The sequence below is a fragment of the Lonchura striata genome, chromosome 10 (genome assembly GCF_050655825.1).
Source record: "Lonchura striata isolate lonStrDom1 chromosome 10, ASM5065582v1, whole genome shotgun sequence".
Classification (NCBI taxonomy): Eukaryota; Metazoa; Chordata; class Aves; order Passeriformes; family Estrildidae; genus Lonchura; species Lonchura striata.
The window spans coordinates 15166578-15184132 of record NC_140712.1 but is presented as its reverse complement, the minus strand read 5'-3'; the positions used below and the strand labels follow the sequence as shown (position 1 = coordinate 15184132).

At 37.1% G+C, this 17555-nt stretch overlaps 1 protein-coding gene across 7 annotated transcripts in view; it reads right to left on the bottom strand.

Moving 5' to 3' along the window:
• Nucleotides 1–869: 869 nt before the first annotated feature.
• Nucleotides 870–17555, bottom strand: part of LOC146766534 (transient receptor potential cation channel subfamily M member 7) — a 37760-nt gene continuing 21074 nt past the window's right edge. For 2 of the 7 annotated variants that reach the window (XM_085588806.1, XM_085588807.1), the window contains exons 21-40: nt 17202–17486; nt 15971–16145; nt 15281–15413; nt 14284–14468; nt 13532–13664; nt 11969–13107; nt 10305–10381; nt 9382–9441; nt 8275–8377; nt 7857–7927; nt 7347–7384; nt 6379–6404; nt 5979–6029; nt 5825–5890; nt 4920–5203; nt 4509–4591; nt 3953–4158; nt 2887–2938; nt 2690–2796; nt 870–2407 (exon numbers count right to left, since the gene is read on the bottom strand). In XM_085588806.1, coding sequence (XP_085444932.1) covers nt 2277–2407; nt 2690–2796; nt 2887–2938; nt 3953–4158; nt 4509–4591; nt 4920–5203; nt 5825–5890; nt 5979–6029; nt 6379–6404; nt 7347–7384; nt 7857–7927; nt 8275–8377; nt 9382–9441; nt 10305–10381; nt 11969–13107; nt 13532–13664; nt 14284–14468; nt 15281–15413; nt 15971–16145; nt 17202–17486 — 3405 coding nt within the window. In that variant the 3' untranslated portion in view covers nt 870–2276. The remainder of the gene's footprint in view (nt 2408–2689; nt 2797–2886; nt 2939–3952; nt 4159–4508; nt 4592–4919; nt 5204–5824; nt 5891–5978; nt 6030–6378; nt 6405–7346; nt 7385–7856; nt 7928–8274; nt 8378–9381; nt 9442–10304; nt 10382–11968; nt 13108–13531; nt 13665–14283; nt 14469–15280; nt 15414–15970; nt 16146–17201; nt 17487–17555) is intronic. The other 5 variants (XM_085588808.1, XM_085588809.1, XM_085588810.1 and 2 more) reach the window with 5 other exon arrangements.

The following is a 17555-nucleotide window of genomic DNA, read 5'->3' as shown; positions in this document are numbered from 1 at the left end:
TCCCCTGCAAGTATGAAGCAGACCACTTCTGAAACTTGCACATTTCTCCCCCCTCAGTTTAGACATGCACTTCTCATGTAATTCAAGCTGTAAGTCACACAGAGTAAGCTACTGCTTATGCTAGGCAGATGTACAGAAATATGAACAGTGGTAACCACTCCAAATCTTACAGGCATTTCCCAACCACATTCTTCCCTTTTGGTCTTGAAAAAGTTCAGAGCCTGAGTCACTGCAAAACTGAGCAAGAACACTCCCCTTGATCACTCACACCCATCACAAGGTGGTCACATCTGTTTATTTTGCTAAGAAATGAGTCACAAGCAGAACTGCCGAGCAGTAGCACAGCTAAAAAATAACTGCCTAGTTAAGTATTTGTCAAGAAACAAAGTTCCCCAGCTTTAACTTACAATTTTCTCAGAATGTTTTTCTTCTTTCATACCCTGTAATTTGGTCACATTTTCAATACACTAGAGACTCCTCTAGAAATCTCTCAATTTGCAGAGCCAGTCACACTTACAGACTCAGTGCTGCTGTTACTTGGCATTAGAAAGGTGCAGGTATATCTCAAATACCTGCCCATTCCCTCCCAGCAACAGGAGGTGATGCAGTCAGGCATCTCTAAGAAGCAGCTCCTAATTAAATATTGTGAAGAGCTATTTTTGACTCGTTTACTCATTAATCCCCTCACATGTGTTTAGCAACTATGACAGTTTTCACTTTTTTACCTCCCTAGTTTCTGGTGTTGGCCAAAACTGTGATACCTCAAAGCTAACAGCTACTCTGATCCAGCATGGCAAACTCTACTTTTCCGCATAAAGAGTTACTTAAATGCACCAAAATAACCTTTCAGATTGAGACAAGAGCAGAAGTCTGTAAACAAGAATAAATTTATTTTAGATTCTTTAAAGATTTAATGATATACAAAATGTATACAGTATTATATCCTTATAACATTTTACCTTTCCCCATCAAACATAAAACACCATTTAAACAACTATTGTGTTCGTGCCTTAGGTCTGTATCTATAAGATACACTACTGAATAAAAAATTTATAGAGCTATATACTGCCCTTTTAATTAAAAATTACAAATTAGTACCTATGTAACAAAAAAAAAATCGCAGCATGAAACTTCAGTTGGACAACAGGTTCTTTTCTTGCTGAATGCTCAACAATATTTGGGACAGTTAAATTACATTTTATTGGCATGAAGGTGCATTGCAATCTCCCGTACTTTACACAATACTAATCCAACCCTAGTCTCTCTTAAGTAAGTACCACAAATAACATAACATTAAAGATGTTTCCTACACGAATTTAAATACATTTACAAGTTCTGTGTACATTCGGTTTTGATATACTGGTTTAGGAGATCTTTGGAAGGCAGAACTTCTGAAGCAGTCACTACATACGTACAAGGGAAAGCACTTCCAACTCGTGTTCTTACAAGGCAACTTATTTGGACCAGCACAAACTAATTCTTCTATTAAATATGATTATACCAGTCTATCATGGCTTTGTTACTATTTGACAATGACTTGATAAAATTGAAATGTGTAAAACAAGGAATTTCATTATGCACAATTCAGGCTCTATTTCACAAAAATAAAAACAACCAAGCCCAGTTTTACAGTCATGAAGCTGAAAGAATCCTGATTCAGGAGACCCTCTCTCTCTTTTGGAACAGATCAAGTTCCTACCTTCAACTTCAGTCTATTGGCATCCTATGTACACCTCATCTGGCTCTGTCCTCTTCAAAAGGCTAGATTAAAAGACACCTGGTGAGAAAATATTAGTGGAACACTTCTGAAAACACTCTAAGAATACTCTGGCATTACAGAGGTAGGTGCTTTCTCCTGGTTTTGCTCATTGACAGTAAGACAAATGCCAAAAAGACAAATGCTTTACCTTAAAACATCAACTACCAAAATCCTTTTGGTGGAAGGCATATTTCCCACCACAGGACTACAGGAAGAAAATCCTCCACTAAACCAAAATAAAATAAAAATAAAACTTTCTGCTTAAAAAGCCCCTTTAAAAACACATCTTAAATACTTGTCATTATTCCACCTTTAGAATGATCAGCTGCCATGCTGCTCTGTATATGGTTTTCACAAGTCGTAAAATCATTCGATTATGGACCAGCCAAAATTCCACTTATAAGACAGTAATCCTTGTTTTGACAAGTCTTTCTTTTCATTATTATGAGGAAAAGGTAAGTGACAACTTTGTGAGGTTCCACGAAGTTTGAACAAAGCCACTGAGTTGGTCACATCATCAGAGCATCAGACGAATCGAATTGGCCGGATCAGAATCTTTGGTGCAGCTTCCAGGCTGAATTGTCAATTCAGGGGCATCATCCTGAGGAAATATCATCTTGTCAGGTGTGTAGTCATTCCTCTTCAGATCTGTACAAACAGAACAAAGTCATAATGATTACTATTTATTGAGCTAGTAGAATCAATGGGGCATAAACATCTAGCAAAGAATTGGATATGCAAATGCACTTATAAAGATTAATTCCAGGATAAGCACTGTCAAAACAGGGATGTTTTTATCAGAGCTGCAATCAGCAGCCCAAAGTCAAATTACAAAATTGCACTTTCACAGCATGCCTTGACTATTTCATTAGGTATCATACAACATCTCATGACATCAGTGGCTCAGAAGAAGGGTCCTGGAGCTCTTACCAGGAAGTTTCAGTTTCCTGCAGCAGGAATTACAGTGGTGCTTTGCTCTGAAGTTTTTTATTGCATCCTCTCCCAGATTGGCCGGGCCGAACACCATATCGTATGACCTTAGAAACAAAGTGCACATAAACATTGCTTGGATGTGTTCTCTTTCCAGTGAAAATTTCATAATACTTTAGGTCTTCCTTTACCCTTACCTTTTTTCCCCGGCTTTTATCACAGAGGGATCTGTCAAATTTTCACCAACACCTTCGGACAGCACATGAAGAAAAAGTTAAATCTCATACACTTCTGATTACATAAATATATTAATATTAAAAAGCCTTGGAATCCTTAGCTATGACTTCTCAGCTTTTCCAAGAATAAAACCAGAAAAAAACCCACAACAAACACAACCCAAAGTACACCTGATTCTCTACCCTTAGAAAATTGCTCCTAAGCAAGCACTTTGTACTTCTCAGATTTCTTCCATCTATTTTTTGCATTTCCTAGCTTGAGTTTTCACCCATGAGAAAAATCTCCTATACAGTTCTCACTGCCAGAATATCTGGCACAAGAGTTCAGGATAAAACCAGCTTACCACATTGGCACTACACAAATGTGCCAAAAATAGCATTTTTAATGCCACATTTCATTAGGAAAAGATGTATATATTTATATTGTCAGTTGCTGTAAGATTTAATACCATATTAGAACTAACAGCTGGTGAAGGGTCTGGAGCACAGGTCCTGTGAGGACCAGATGAGAGAGCTGGGGGTGTTTCTCCTGGGGAAGAGGAGGCTCAGGAGAGACCTCATCCCTGTCTAGAACTACTGGCAAGGACACTGCAGACAGGTGGGGGTTGGTCCCCAGGAGTAGGACAAAAAAATGGCCTGAAGTTGCACATGGGGAAGTTTAGGTTGGATATGAGGCAAAATACATTCACTGAAAAGGTTGCCAAGCACTGGAGCAGCTGCCCAGGGAAGTGGTGCAGTCACCATCCCTGCAGGGATTTAAAAGCTGTTTAGGGGCATCCCCTGGGCACATGGAGTGTGTTGGATTTGGCAGTGCTGGGTAAAGTTGGACTCAGTGATCTTAGAGGTCCTTCCCAATCTTTACCATATGATTAAATAACAAAATCACATACCCTAACTAACTAGAAGAAGAAGCGCTAAATAATGCTTGTTGTTTATTACAAATGTACAAATTCTTAACAAAATGCTATCAAAAGAAAAACCCACATAGACCTTGGCCCCAATCCAAGTTTCAAAGTCAGGGCACTACCTTGCAGATCTAATACCAACAGTTCTCCTCTTGTATACTCATATGTCCAGTGGCTGAAAGCCAGCATAACCTCCTCCAGCATGTTAGTCGGAATTATTTCATCACCATTATTGTTATTATATTTTCTAAACTCTCCAGTCATGCACTCTTCGACTGCAAACCACTGGCCAGCAGAGTGGCAATATAACAGGAAAACTTCCAAGAACCTAGTAAAAAAATACACTTAATTAATATAATGATAATTAAAACAGAGATCTATAATTACTATTACATTTTTATTTGATTTACTAACAATTTAAATATTTTTAAACTATTATACAAAGCCATTATCACACTAGATTAGAATCAGTGCAGAAAATACCAGTGGAAAATACTGCCAAGGACAATTCTGCTTGCCACATTCACAGCAATATACCAAGACATATCCTCATATGAATATATGCCTCATATGAATATATACACGAGTATCTCAATATATTTGATGCATCTGTTAATAACCTGCAGGCATTCCCCTAAGCCAAAAGCATGCAGTATAATGGAGTTTAAATACACTCACCTTGGAGAGTATGGGATGGATTTGGGCTTCATCTGGTTGAATGCAAAGGTGAGTTTCTGTGCTGCTCTCTGCTGCTGAATTTCCTGTGAGTCAAACCCACACCTCATTAGCTGCTTATCAGAACAGCGAACAGCAGAGAGCTAAGCAGGCAGTGGGAACAGTGTCTATTCCCCCAAGACAGGGTAACAGATGACTTGCTTTTTAAATTATATCTATATTTTAAGAATTTGAGCTCTTTGTTTAAATAAGCCATCCTGGAGCAGAGTTTTTAACCCTTTTGCTCATACAGAACCCCAGACTAACTTTTTTTCCTATTCTAGTAAGTATATCCTAGTTTACACGTGGGAAAATAATTCCTGTTTAACATATAATGCCTGTCCATGTTTAATAATTGACAAAGATAGAACTTACTCTCAAGCACAAATGCAACACAGTGTCCTCCTTATAAATGCTTGACCAAGTATTCACAACTTCGGGAAGAAAGGACTTGATGATATAAAGATGTCCTGATTTCAGGATATCATATTCTGACCACGTGCATACAACTTTGAGAGCTCGGCGTAAACCTCCTCCCATCTCCTCTTTACTTAAAAATTCAATTTTAGCACAGAGCCCCAGCTGTGACCAGGAGGACATGCTGTTGTTCAGGATGCTGGGAGAACTTTCTTCAAGGCGATACACAGTGACTGGTTCACCTGCAGAGCAGCACAAGAGCAATCACCCAACTGAATTTTCCAAGTTTGAAATAAAAAGCACTGAAGACACACCATTTCTTACAACAACATGCAGTTTTAACTTATTACAAACATCTTGAATTAACAAAAAATTTAAACTGCCCAGTGGGATGACGCCTCTGCAGCTTGTTTCACAGAGCTGCGAAATTTTTCCTCCTATTTAGACCTATTAATGACACTGTTCAAACAGCACTAAGAACACTGAATAAATGTTTGTTTACAGTTTAAACAAGTGAAGACAACTTAAAGGAGACCTTCCAGAATAGTTTGTTATAAAACTGTTAGTACAATACTACCATCACTGTAACACCATTTCTAAGGACAACTATAATTACATCTACATTTCATAATCAAGTGAGTTGCCCTAGAAAAGGTGTCATACTCACATATATTTCTGAGTGTTCTAAGACAGACTTCTTTTAGTTCATTAAGACTTCAGTTTCACACTTGCTGTGAGAAACTGTGAACTTTGCCTTGATCCTTCTATATTAGAAGGATCAAACCAAATTAGAATCCATATAAGGTTTGCTTTTCTTCCCCTAAAGGCAACAGAGAAGCAGCAACAAGAAATACAATGCTTACCTCTTGGAGGCACAGGAGTGAATGGAATGCTCTGTGATAATCTCATCAGGTTATTTCTTTCTACAGCTAGAGGAAAATTACAGCATTTGTTGAAGTTTAAGGATCTTATAAATGTCAATTAAAAAATAAGCATTAGTTCATAAGAGGGACTGACCTGAGTAATAGTAATTGATATCCATGATGGGCTTGAAAGGAGAAGCAATACCTGAAAAGAGATTAAGGAGAAAAAAGAAGAAAAAAAGAGCTACTCTAAGCTACTAATTTATGTACTAAAATACCACACACTAAGATCCACTGCCAAATACTACAGTTTGAAAAGGATCTGCTGTGAAGATAATTAAATATTGCACTTAAGTCTTTAGTACCTCAGGGAAAAAAAAATGTAGAGCTTAATGATTAGTTGTTTATTTAAAAGATTTTTTAAATATTTTTAAAAATCACAGTGTTGTGTGTCTAGTAAATTCCAAATTGTCATCAATTAAGTTCCTATACAAGACCCAAACAGTTGGTTACATATAAAAATCTCTCACCTCCAGAGCAGAAAGAAAACTTACCATTTAATGCATCTTCTTCTGATGGCCTGTCAAATGCCACAAAAACAACAGTCACCTTCAAAACTTACTGTTATTCCCTGATTTTGACACATCATCCTAGGTCACCTTGTTAACCTCACAGTACCACTTTTATCCTGTTATCCTATTTTTCAAGGGCAGTACAGGTTTCTTAATTACAAAATACTAATGGAAAGCTGTTAAGTAATCTCATGTTTTTAGAGCTACGCTTTAAATACCTCCAAGTCATGCACAACATTATGTAAAGTTTGCATCACAAGAGCTCGTTCCCACAGAGGTGCTTTAATTAAAACTTGTTCACAACAGCTTAGCCTTCTGTTATCAGATAAATAAGGTAATGGCTTTAACAGTTAGCTCAGGGGTAATTGCTAACAAGAGCAATGTCTGCATAATTTCAGAGGTGGTTACAGTTTGAAAGGCTGGGCAAAGACCTTTACCACTATGTGCCAACACATTTTCATGTTTTGCCCTCCAACGTGTGACACCATTAATCTAAACAGAACTGTAAAAGCACGGTGAGAGCTCAACCTGACCCACCATGAGCACCCACCCCAGTCCTGGCTGCGTCCCAGGAGGAGTGACCACAGGCTGAGGGGTGATTCTGCAAGAGACCCCAGCTGGAGCACTGTGGCCATCTCTGGGCCCCCAAGGTAAGAAGGACCTGCTGGAGAGAACCCAGGAGGCCACAAAGATACTCAGAGGGCTGGAACCCCTCTGCTCCAGAGACAGGCTGGAGCCTTTCAACCCAAACCATTCTATGACAATTCCATGATTCTAGTGAATACATTTACTTATTTATTAGAAGAAAAAAAAAAATCAAACTTCATGTTTTTGGGGTTTTTTTCCTCATTAAATGCAACTAATACAACTATAGCCAAAGGCAACCAAAAAGAAAAACCGATCAAAATACAGAGCAATAAGCTTGCTCCATTAATAGAAAGCTTACTTACATTTGACTGCTATTTGAAGGTCTGCCTTGTAGCCAATCCTTTAAAACAAAGGAGATGGAAAACAAAGAGGGCTTCAGTTTTGTAAGGAAAGCACAGTTTATTCAGTTGGAGGTGGGGTGGTAACGTGCTTTAAGCTCTTGGAGTACAGTCTGTTTATTGGAAATAAACCAGGCTGTACTGAACTGCAGTTGAATGGAGAGTCTCAAATACCACTGAGAAATGGTAACTACAATTAAAAGAATAAATAAGGGTCTATATTCACTACTGTTTATGGATTATAAAAGTCATTATTTTCCTTAAAGAATTTTGATTTTATTTCTACAAACAGAAAACAGCACAGATTTTCATAGTGAGAACATACACAACTTCTTCCCTTAGTGAAAACGGGTCTCCTGTTGCCTCCTAGAACAAGCAAGTCCACAAATCAGTATTACTCTTTATCTGTTTATTCTCCTTTATTTGTTCAGCTTCTACTTCTGCTCAAGAATGTCACAAAAGGTTGATACAAACCGTCAGCAAGGCTGCTTTAGAGTCGACTGGCTGCATGTCTTCACTCGATGCTCTTCTGCTCTTGCTGTACACTACAAATGAAGGAGATTTGTAACTGGACAAAGAATGGCAGCTGTCACTGTCACCTGTTTCCTAATAGTGAACAAACAGACAGCTTAACATAGCTCTCATGAAACAAGCCTGACCCACAACTTTAAAAGAAGTTTGCAGTCCTAACCAGATCACTTCACTTTTTACAACTCTGGCTGTCTGTGGCAAATCCAATGTAACAAAACTGACCTGGCATGGCTAAAAGAACCACAAGATTCAAGTACTACAAAACATGAAAATAATCCAAGATTATTTAACCATTTGTGTTTCCTTTTCATCTTCTTAGGATACCAACTAGCAAGGCAAGTTAGAGACAACATTAGGGCACCTGAACAGAGCCCAGACTCACGCTGCCCTGAGTGGGCTGTCAGAGGGTCAGTGAACCCACCACAAGAACTGGATTGTTGTAGATCACTGTCAGTTTGAAGAGCCTACAAAAAAAAAAAAAATTACATTTACCATCAGTTATCATTACCATTATTGCTTTCAACTACTACTCTTGGAACACAATCTGCCCAGTTTTCATTTTAGGACTGGCCAGGACTCTTCAAAATTTCTGGATGTACTTCAAATACCTCACTGCATTGAAATGTACAGGTTGAGTACATTAACTTAATTGTGCATGCACAATTAAAATGCTCTTCTCACAGTAGCCACCAGCTGTATCATTTTCATGCAAACATTAAGACTCCTGACCCACACCAAGAGTTCCTTGCAAGGGACTGTTACAAGAGGATTACACTGGATCCCACAAGCACCATGTTCAGCTCATCTGTTTCATGCCTTTGTTGGCTATCAGTTTTTATATAAGAATGTGGGTCTGGCAGAAACTAAATTTCAATTTGCATCCACTTAAAATAGCAATAAAATGTAGTAAACTCCTGTCATGTAAAAATCTATGGGTTGGTTATGACAGCAATTTCCATATGGACATACTCCTTCAAAGCAATTACACATTGTTGGAATATGTACTGAGCTGGTCAACTTTTGACAACAAAATATTTCTTTTGTAAAAAAGGAGAAAGGTGGTTTCATCTCAAACTAGGACTATGTGTAGAGTGGAATAGGGCTTACTTATTAACTCCAGTGGTTACCTGAATAAAATGCAAAAATTCATTGTGACCTGCTTTTGATTCCTAAAATTGTTACAGTTAACACCCTTTTTCACCCTTCCCTCTTACAGAATACACCCCAGACACATAAACATACCCAGGCCTGTGTGTGTGTCCAAAATGTCTATCTGATGTGTGGCTGTGTGCATAAAAACCTATTTCTTTACATCCCTAAACACTAGAATGTTTTAGACCTAGGTCAAGGAGACAGCCAGTTTACAGATAATGAGATAAGAATAGAGACCCAGGTCTTTACTGAAAAGAATACTTTTAGTAACTTTTGAAAATAACATTCCTAATAAATGAAAACTTTCTTTACTTACTTGAAGTCTGGTTGTCTCTATACCCTCCAATATAGCTTTTTTGAAGTCTTCCTGCTGCTCCTATCAAAGAAACAAAGTAAATTGCTGACAATAACACCAAAAAAACTGTGTCAAAAACACATACAAAAATATTTTTGGTCACACATTATACTCATCAAAAGTTTCAGAACATGCAACTCAGCAGAACAGAAGCATTGCAAATGGTCATAATGCAATTCTGAGGTGTATTCACCCCTGAATGCATGATAACTGCAAACAGTAATTTGAATGTGCTAATTCAACAGCTACATGGAAAAAACTAGTATTCATATACATAAATACATACACTCGCATATACACACATTATAATATTTGGAACGCAGGTTTATGATTAATCACTTTTTAATTTTACTAATTTTTATTATTCTCTAAGGAAATTTCTTTAAGGAAATTGAAATTATTCATTTTACTTTATGACAAGTTTATTAAAAAGCTTTTTCTTCTTGGAAGCATAATGAACAAATTTTGTCACTTTTGAAAATGATATATACTGTCATCTTGCTCTATAAATTATAATGCAAATTACCCTCGTCTTCCTAAAGGCTGATCATGAAATTTATAAGTGTAAAATATTTAGTTTAACACTGATTATGGGATACTTAATTTTATCTCGATTCACAGTTGTAGTCATCTTAGCTTTCATAACCTCAGAGCTTGTTTATTTCATTAGTATCTTATTATGAAGCAACAGGACTTGATGGCAGTTAAGGTTACGTGAGTTTTCACCGGATTTTTTAATTATGAAACAAATGCAAATTGCAGTCTACAATGAATGTGTATGTTTGTTTATTATATTTGGTCTTAGACTTTTTCCAAACTGTGAGGTTAGAGTTTAAAAGAAAATGATCCCCATTAACATATTTGACAAAGGCCTTCATGCTCACCTCAATATCAGCACTTCTTTCCCTCATTTTGCTGGCTGCCTCTTTGAACCGCTGTAGGTCCATGCTGTCTCTGTGACCTTTGACACAGTGAATTCAAAAAGAGTATTCAAAATCAAAGGCAACCTCCAATGCTCTGACCATGCCAATAGTCTGCATCACCATAGCAAAGGGTTACAAACCTCCTAAGGGTCTGTGTGCCTGTTTGCACTAGGAAAGACATCACAAACATGCTAAAGTGAAGATCAGTGTAACAATATCAAACTATTGTCTTTCCCGCACTGAGGTGTGGAGCACCACGATTCAAAAAGTAAATCTAATATTTTAAATTTTTACTCAAGTGTATGCTCCTCACAGGAAAGGAACAAGGCCTGGACTACAGTACTTTTATGTATGCTTGACAAATGAAGGGAAAGTAGACAGTTTCCTGGAGGTAGCTTTTACAATATACCCTTCATCCTCCCAGTTGCCAGAAATACTTTCCAGAATGTTCCCAATCATGTGGCTTTATAATGAATGAAAACCTACTTGGCTTCACAATTGAAACCTGCATGGAATCACAAGTGGTGTAAACTGTGGACAGTAAGAATGAAGGGTATGTTCTAAATGCTAGAGATGTCAGAGAACCATATACAAAAAAAATCTGGCTTCAGTAAATAAGTATAGTTAGTATTCAAAGTTATTAGTGGTGAAGTACATTTAAAGATTAGATAAGAGTTGTACAATCACTGTCCATAATTTTTCTTTAGCCTTGCTTTCTTTTTTCAACCATGAGGCACTTATACATTAATAGCTAACATAGGTAACTTCTTAGAACTCCAAGTTTCACAGCAGTAAGGATAAACTCTTCTCTAGAGATTTAAATTTATACAACCTCAGCAAATCTCTGGAAAACACTGAGATATCCCTAAACAACTATAGCAAGACAACACCTCTGCAGGCAACCCGACAATTCCAGATTACAATCTTCTACTAAACACGAAGCATACTTAAAGCATTATCGACTTTACTGGGATCAGTTAGTAAACCCACACCTGTGTTTTGCAATGAATCTGCCACTGTTTTATCATTCAAATACGTAGGTAACTAACCAAAACCATCCACCTTTTTACTGTTAAGCAGAATTTGAGGGGAGGCAAAATGTTGTATTGAATTAAAGGACTTTGGAAGCTTCCAAAATGAGAGCCCCAACACAAGTTAGCCTAGGCAACAGTGGAAGATCCCAGCTGTAACAGTGTTTAGAGATATAGTATAGGAGGAACCCTCAGCTTGACACAGATACCATGAAGATATTTGTCCAGGACTCCATCAGCCTGAGTAGTGTTCTGTAATTACGTCAAGAAATAGACAATATTTTTGATTTATGCAATCAGAAAGTAGGAGCTTTATAATGAGCCACAAAAGGTTTGTCTACAGTGCCCATACCAAGTTGTACAGTTGCTAATTGCCCAAAACTGCTATACTCAACAACTGCATAATGTTTTTCAGAAAAATATTGTCTATGTGACAGAATTATGGAGAAATTATCATTTCAGTTAAAAAAACATTCAAGCAACAAAGGGAAATTAGAGATGTTAAATGCAAAAAAAGCAGAGCAAAATGGTAGAATAAAGTCACCTGCAACCGGAATACACCCAAAATACCATACAATTCTTGATAAGTCAAACCTTGTGGCTTAGATTTGGTCCACAGTTTATGAAGTAGTCCCATAAGGATGTTAGAACATAAATCTCGGGTTTGCAGTTCCATTGCATGGACATGCTGACTTTTGGAAAGTTCATCTTTAACACTCAATTTTCCATGCGAGCCGCCACAGTTGAGTGTTGACATCAAGTTGCCCGTTGACAAAGAGAACTTCGTTTGGGGCTTGTTCTTCACTAACTTGAGAGGGGACTGGTGAGCACATTTGTCAACTCTGCAGCTGTAGTTATCATTAGTGTCACTCTCATCATGAATAAAACCACAATTAACGTATCCTCCATTTTCAACACAAGGTTGGGTGAAAGCAAGGCAAGCAGAGCCAGAAGCAAGAGGATAAGAGCAGCTAATAATGACTTCAGGACATTCAGAATCTACTTTGTTATACTTACCCACAAATGCACCAAATTCTACATTATTATCTCCTTCTGTAGCCTTAGAGAAAACAGTCTCTTCGTGCTTTGCTGAAGAATCCAGCTGACTTTTGCAACTGGGTCGAGATGGAGTGCTAACAAAAAACTTTGTTGTTGAGGATGTTACATGTGGCATGCTGTTGGATGAGTTGCCTAATTTTTTACTTTTACTAGTGGATTTTGAGATCTCTGCAGCATGTATTCGTTGGCGAAGTTCTGGAGGGGAAACAGCATTTGAAAATAAGGCACTGCCTGAGGAACCTGCCTCTTGGAAGTTTTTTTCTTCTCTTCGAGGAACCAGAGCCAACTCCTGACCAATTGTCCTATGCTGGACTTCTTTGTCATCACGGAGAGAAATGTTACAGAGCAAAGGGCTGTTACTCTCAAGGCCTCCTTGTGGAAAAGAACCAAAGACATTTCCAATGCTGTGCTTTTTCCACACAGATGATCTGAGAGAGCCATCTTCAATGAGATTTTGTGCCAAATGTTTTGAAATGCTCAACTCCCGGGTGATTTCATTATGAACCTTGCTGGCTTCTGAAGCTTTCTGCGCAGTCAGTGTTTTCAGAGTATCCACAGTTAGAGCAGACAGATCCTGGAGGTGGCCAATCTGTGAATCTAAAGACTGTAATGACCTTTTAATGTAGTTGACACGATCACCAACTTCCTTTATCTGAATGCACATTTGCTCCACCCTAAGAAAAATCAAATTATGAAGTAGATATGAAAGGTATTTTTCTCAATATGCAAAAAACCCTAGATTATAACCTTTCTGTCCATTTAATCAGGGGGAAAAACAAATTTGAAATGTCACAGTAATACAATAGCATTGGACTGTTTTGTAATGCAACATTTGTACATACTTCTGAAATCTATCAGCTTCTTAAAACATAATGGGAAACTAAATAATATGATTAACTCAGTTTACTGAGTGCTCCTATAGATCAAGAAGCATCAATCACATTATCAGTTTCCACACAGTAATGGAAAGATACCATATAAAATTTGCATAAATACTTCATGTTCTCGAGCTGCATTTCTCCCCCTTTAAAGTACATTTTAAATAACCTGTAAAAGTTCTAATTTTCTATTCAGAAATTTTAATTGTAAATATTCTACCGTTCGAATGTGACTCGAATCCTCTCCTCACTTCCAGAATGAAATTTATCATCCTTTTCATTGAAGTACATCTCAACACACAGCTCTTCAAAATCATGAAGTTTCTTCTGATCTTCTTCTGTCAGGAAGAGTTCTAAAGAGAGATCAACATTTAAGATGACACATGTAGTGAAGTGGTACAGGTGCTGAAAACTAATAGTCATAAGTCTATAAAGAATGTTAACAATAAAACACTACAATAAAAACAAAAACAAACAAAAAATCCTATCAGAGGGCCACTCAAGACCCTTCCTTTCTCATTGCAAAAAAAAAAGTTTAATAAGACGGACAATAAAATTAAAATAGTAATTCTGAGAGGATCTGCACACAATATTATCATTCCTTGCAATCCTACTCTTTAATTCCTTTGAGGCAGAAGCTAGATTTCTTAGCTGGATTTGATTTTGTTTAAAGTTTCAAAGAAGTCTTACAGAAAGAAAAAAAAATCCTCTCCATTAGCAATAACAATAAATTTAATATATTCATTTGTGTGATAGGTTATTTTACTGGAGGTTTTCTAGGGGCTGCCATTAAACTCTTGAGAAAAGCATGGTGATTTTCAAAAGAATTATGAATATTGAAAACACATAAAAGTAGGACCCACTTTGACTTTCTTCACAATACACATTATAACCAAGAACATGGCGCTTGTCTGACAGTTTGCTTCAACCATATCAAAAACATTACTGCAATTTTTTTTGATAACTTCATACTTGGCCCATCTGAAGTCTTGTCTGTCTTTCTTCTTTTACATATACAGCAGAAGAGGGAAGCCATGTGGCTAAGAATGATCAGTGGTGGAGGCAGAACAGGTTTTTCATGGTAGGCCATAATGAAATGATAGCGCTGATACTTCCACACGATGTTGGAAATTGCCTTGACTTGTAAATACACGTTGCTGAAAGGGAACAGAACAATATTAACACATCAAGGTGTTTTTTGGGGTGGTGGGGAGTTGTTGGTGTTTTTTAGTTGTTGTTAGATTGTTTGGTTTTTAGCACTTTGATAACAATCTTGAATTCTGAAGCCAGTTAAGTAAGAGACGAAGCATAGATTTGTTTTCTGCTACAAAATTATTTTTGTGGAAGTTGGAAACGCATTCAAGAGAACACCATGATCCAGAGCAAGGAGAGGGCTAAAGAAATTCTCCTATCAGGTAACTATCTCCTATCAGTATTTTTACTCAGAAATAAATTACACTGAGATCAAATTTCAAGTTTGCTGAACATAAAATTTAATTGTTTCTAACTAAACCCAGAATTTTATATCACACCACATTAATCTTGCAGTTTGCCTTCTTCAGTGTTCGTGAGCTGTTTATGCCCATAAATCAAATACTTGCAGAGAACTTACTACAACTGAACCCAACCAACTGAAAAACATTAAATGAATTTAGGAACAACAGTCAATAAAGACAAAGAAATAATTTTGGTTTGCTTGTTTTCTGACAAAGAGTAGTTTTCCTTGAACTTTTGATTCCCTGACCTCACAGATGTGATGTGAACCAGTCACATCACACACTTCTCTAACTTAGTCATGGCCTTGCAGTGAGGAAGAAATAAAGACCTTAGAACTGCCTTAGAACCTGAAAAAACTTCCAGAAAATGGGATTGCTTTGATCTGGCATCAGTTCTTATCTTGTCATCTTATTGCAATGAATAAACACTTGTCCAATTATTAGCAAAAACTACCTTATACCTACATACTTACTTGAAAAATGCAATCAGGAGATTAACCATGATTATGTACTGTACAAAGAGGTAGACAGCTTGAAGAAACGGGGTCAACCATGTTCCTGGGCCACAGAGATGAGCAACCTTTTCATCAGAATTATTTGCACAAACTGTGGTGGGGAAAAAAGAGATACAGAGAGGACATGTACATCTTTTAGAACTCCCAGCAGGTACAGACACAATTTAAACACCCCCCCCCCCCCCCCCCCCGAAAAAAAAAGTCACTTACAGTTTGCAACAACCACCTATGATGCACTGGTTCTGCAGTTTCAAATACTCTCCATGCATTTAGGAACATGGTAGAAAAATACCAGAGACAATGTTTCTGGCTGATACTGTGCTGTAATCATATTTTTGGCTTTTAAAAAAAAGCATAGTACATCACCACGGCCAAAATTTTGTCATGATAGCTGTGGGGCAGAATTCCCAAATCTTGCTAGGAATAGCCATGAGAGAAATTGTAATTATGTAGTTTCCATTCTAAGCCAAACAAGTTTTAGAAAAGAAAATGAAGAATCAGGTCCCATTGTTTTACAGCTGCAACCCACAAAAGGGATCAATGCCAATAGTACTGGGACTTCCATAAAATTGGAATTTCATAAGATTTTGGTAAGACCTTATCAGAGTAAGTTTTCTCTTTACTTGCTATATACTAGCAGTATCTTACCATCAATTTCATAGGCATAGACTTCACCAAAAATCATCCAGTATGGATGAAACACAATATCTCTAGCAAGAGTCCAAGAGGGTGCCTCATCAGGATAAAGTATTGCCTTCCTGGGAACACCAAAACTAAGTAGTACAAGCGCCATAATCACCACAATGTAAAACATGTTGGCCACCTATTAACACAAAAAAGTCAGTTAACTCACAAGGTCATAAATGTGATCTCACAACTCTAAAAACTTCTACAGTGACAGTGTACACTTGAGAAATTCTATGTATTATACAAGGAAAAGAGTCCAGGACACAAATATTTCACTCAGCAAATTCTGTTAAATAACAAGCCCTATAAAAAACCCCAAATTTTCCCTGTCCTTTCTTAGAATGTATTTAGTACCCTTGGCCAAAGGCAACTGAGCGTATTTCCCTTTCAACTTGAATACAATTAGGTACACAAAGAGCAGCTGACAAAGAGAAATATTCCTTCCTAAAGGTACTCAATAGCTGCACAAAATAGAGGTAGTTTTCCAAGGGCAGGAACACAGAACCTATGCCTCTTGAAAGAAATCAAAGTGAGAAATGAGCAACTTTATGCCCTTTTTTTTAAGGAATGACAAGGTTAAATTTTCTAAGAACCATTTTATAGAGGGAAGAAACACAAAAGCCTCTTCCATATTCATACATACAGCTATCACGCCTTAAAATGTTTTTTAACATTTAGAATAGCTACTGATAGTAGAGATAGGTTATTTAATTTTAAGTTTAAACAATTTTAGTATTTTTTGTGTGAGATGACAAGAAGCATAATCTATTCCCATAGATTTTGTTTCCATAGCACAAAACCACAAAGGTGCTTCAGGACACTAAACAAGTTAAAAGTTTTGACTAAAGAACACAAAAAGGCTATAAATTTCAGACCTAAATGGAAAGCTGAATCAAGACAAAGGCTTCATCAAATTCATTTAGGTCTCTGACATCTGAGAACAAAATAGGCCAGAGAAGGAAGTTCTGCCATTTTTTTACATTTATGTAACAGAAATAGTTCCATAAAGGAAGCCTTCTAATCAGTGCTTCTTTTGAAATCCTTTAAGTTATATTCCAGCTAGCTATTTTGGTACACCAACTTTCCTTTTACAGCAGGATAAAAAACTTCTAACTAAATAAAACTATTGAGAGAAGTTGTAAAAGGATGCAGTTGGGGGAAAAAAAAAATCAGTAACAAACATAGTACTTACCATTTTCCCAATCATCATAACATAAGGGCCAGCCTGTTGATTTACAGCTAGAAAATCCAGTAATCGCACATACCAAAAAATTATATTGAGACAGTATGTTATTCTTCCAGCAACAAAGACATAATTCTCCCTGTAAGTGTTTTCTCCAAAATTCCCCTTGGCTCCAAATCTTAATGCAAATCCGATGAAGAAAGTGACAATGGCAACTGTGTCACTGATATTGAAGTAATCACTGAACCACACTTTGATCTTCTGATTAATCTTCCCAGCCTCTGACATAAAAATCTGTAAAAGACATTAAGGTCAAAACAGCTCATATTTATTGCACAGGGACCAACAGTAATATATGTGAAT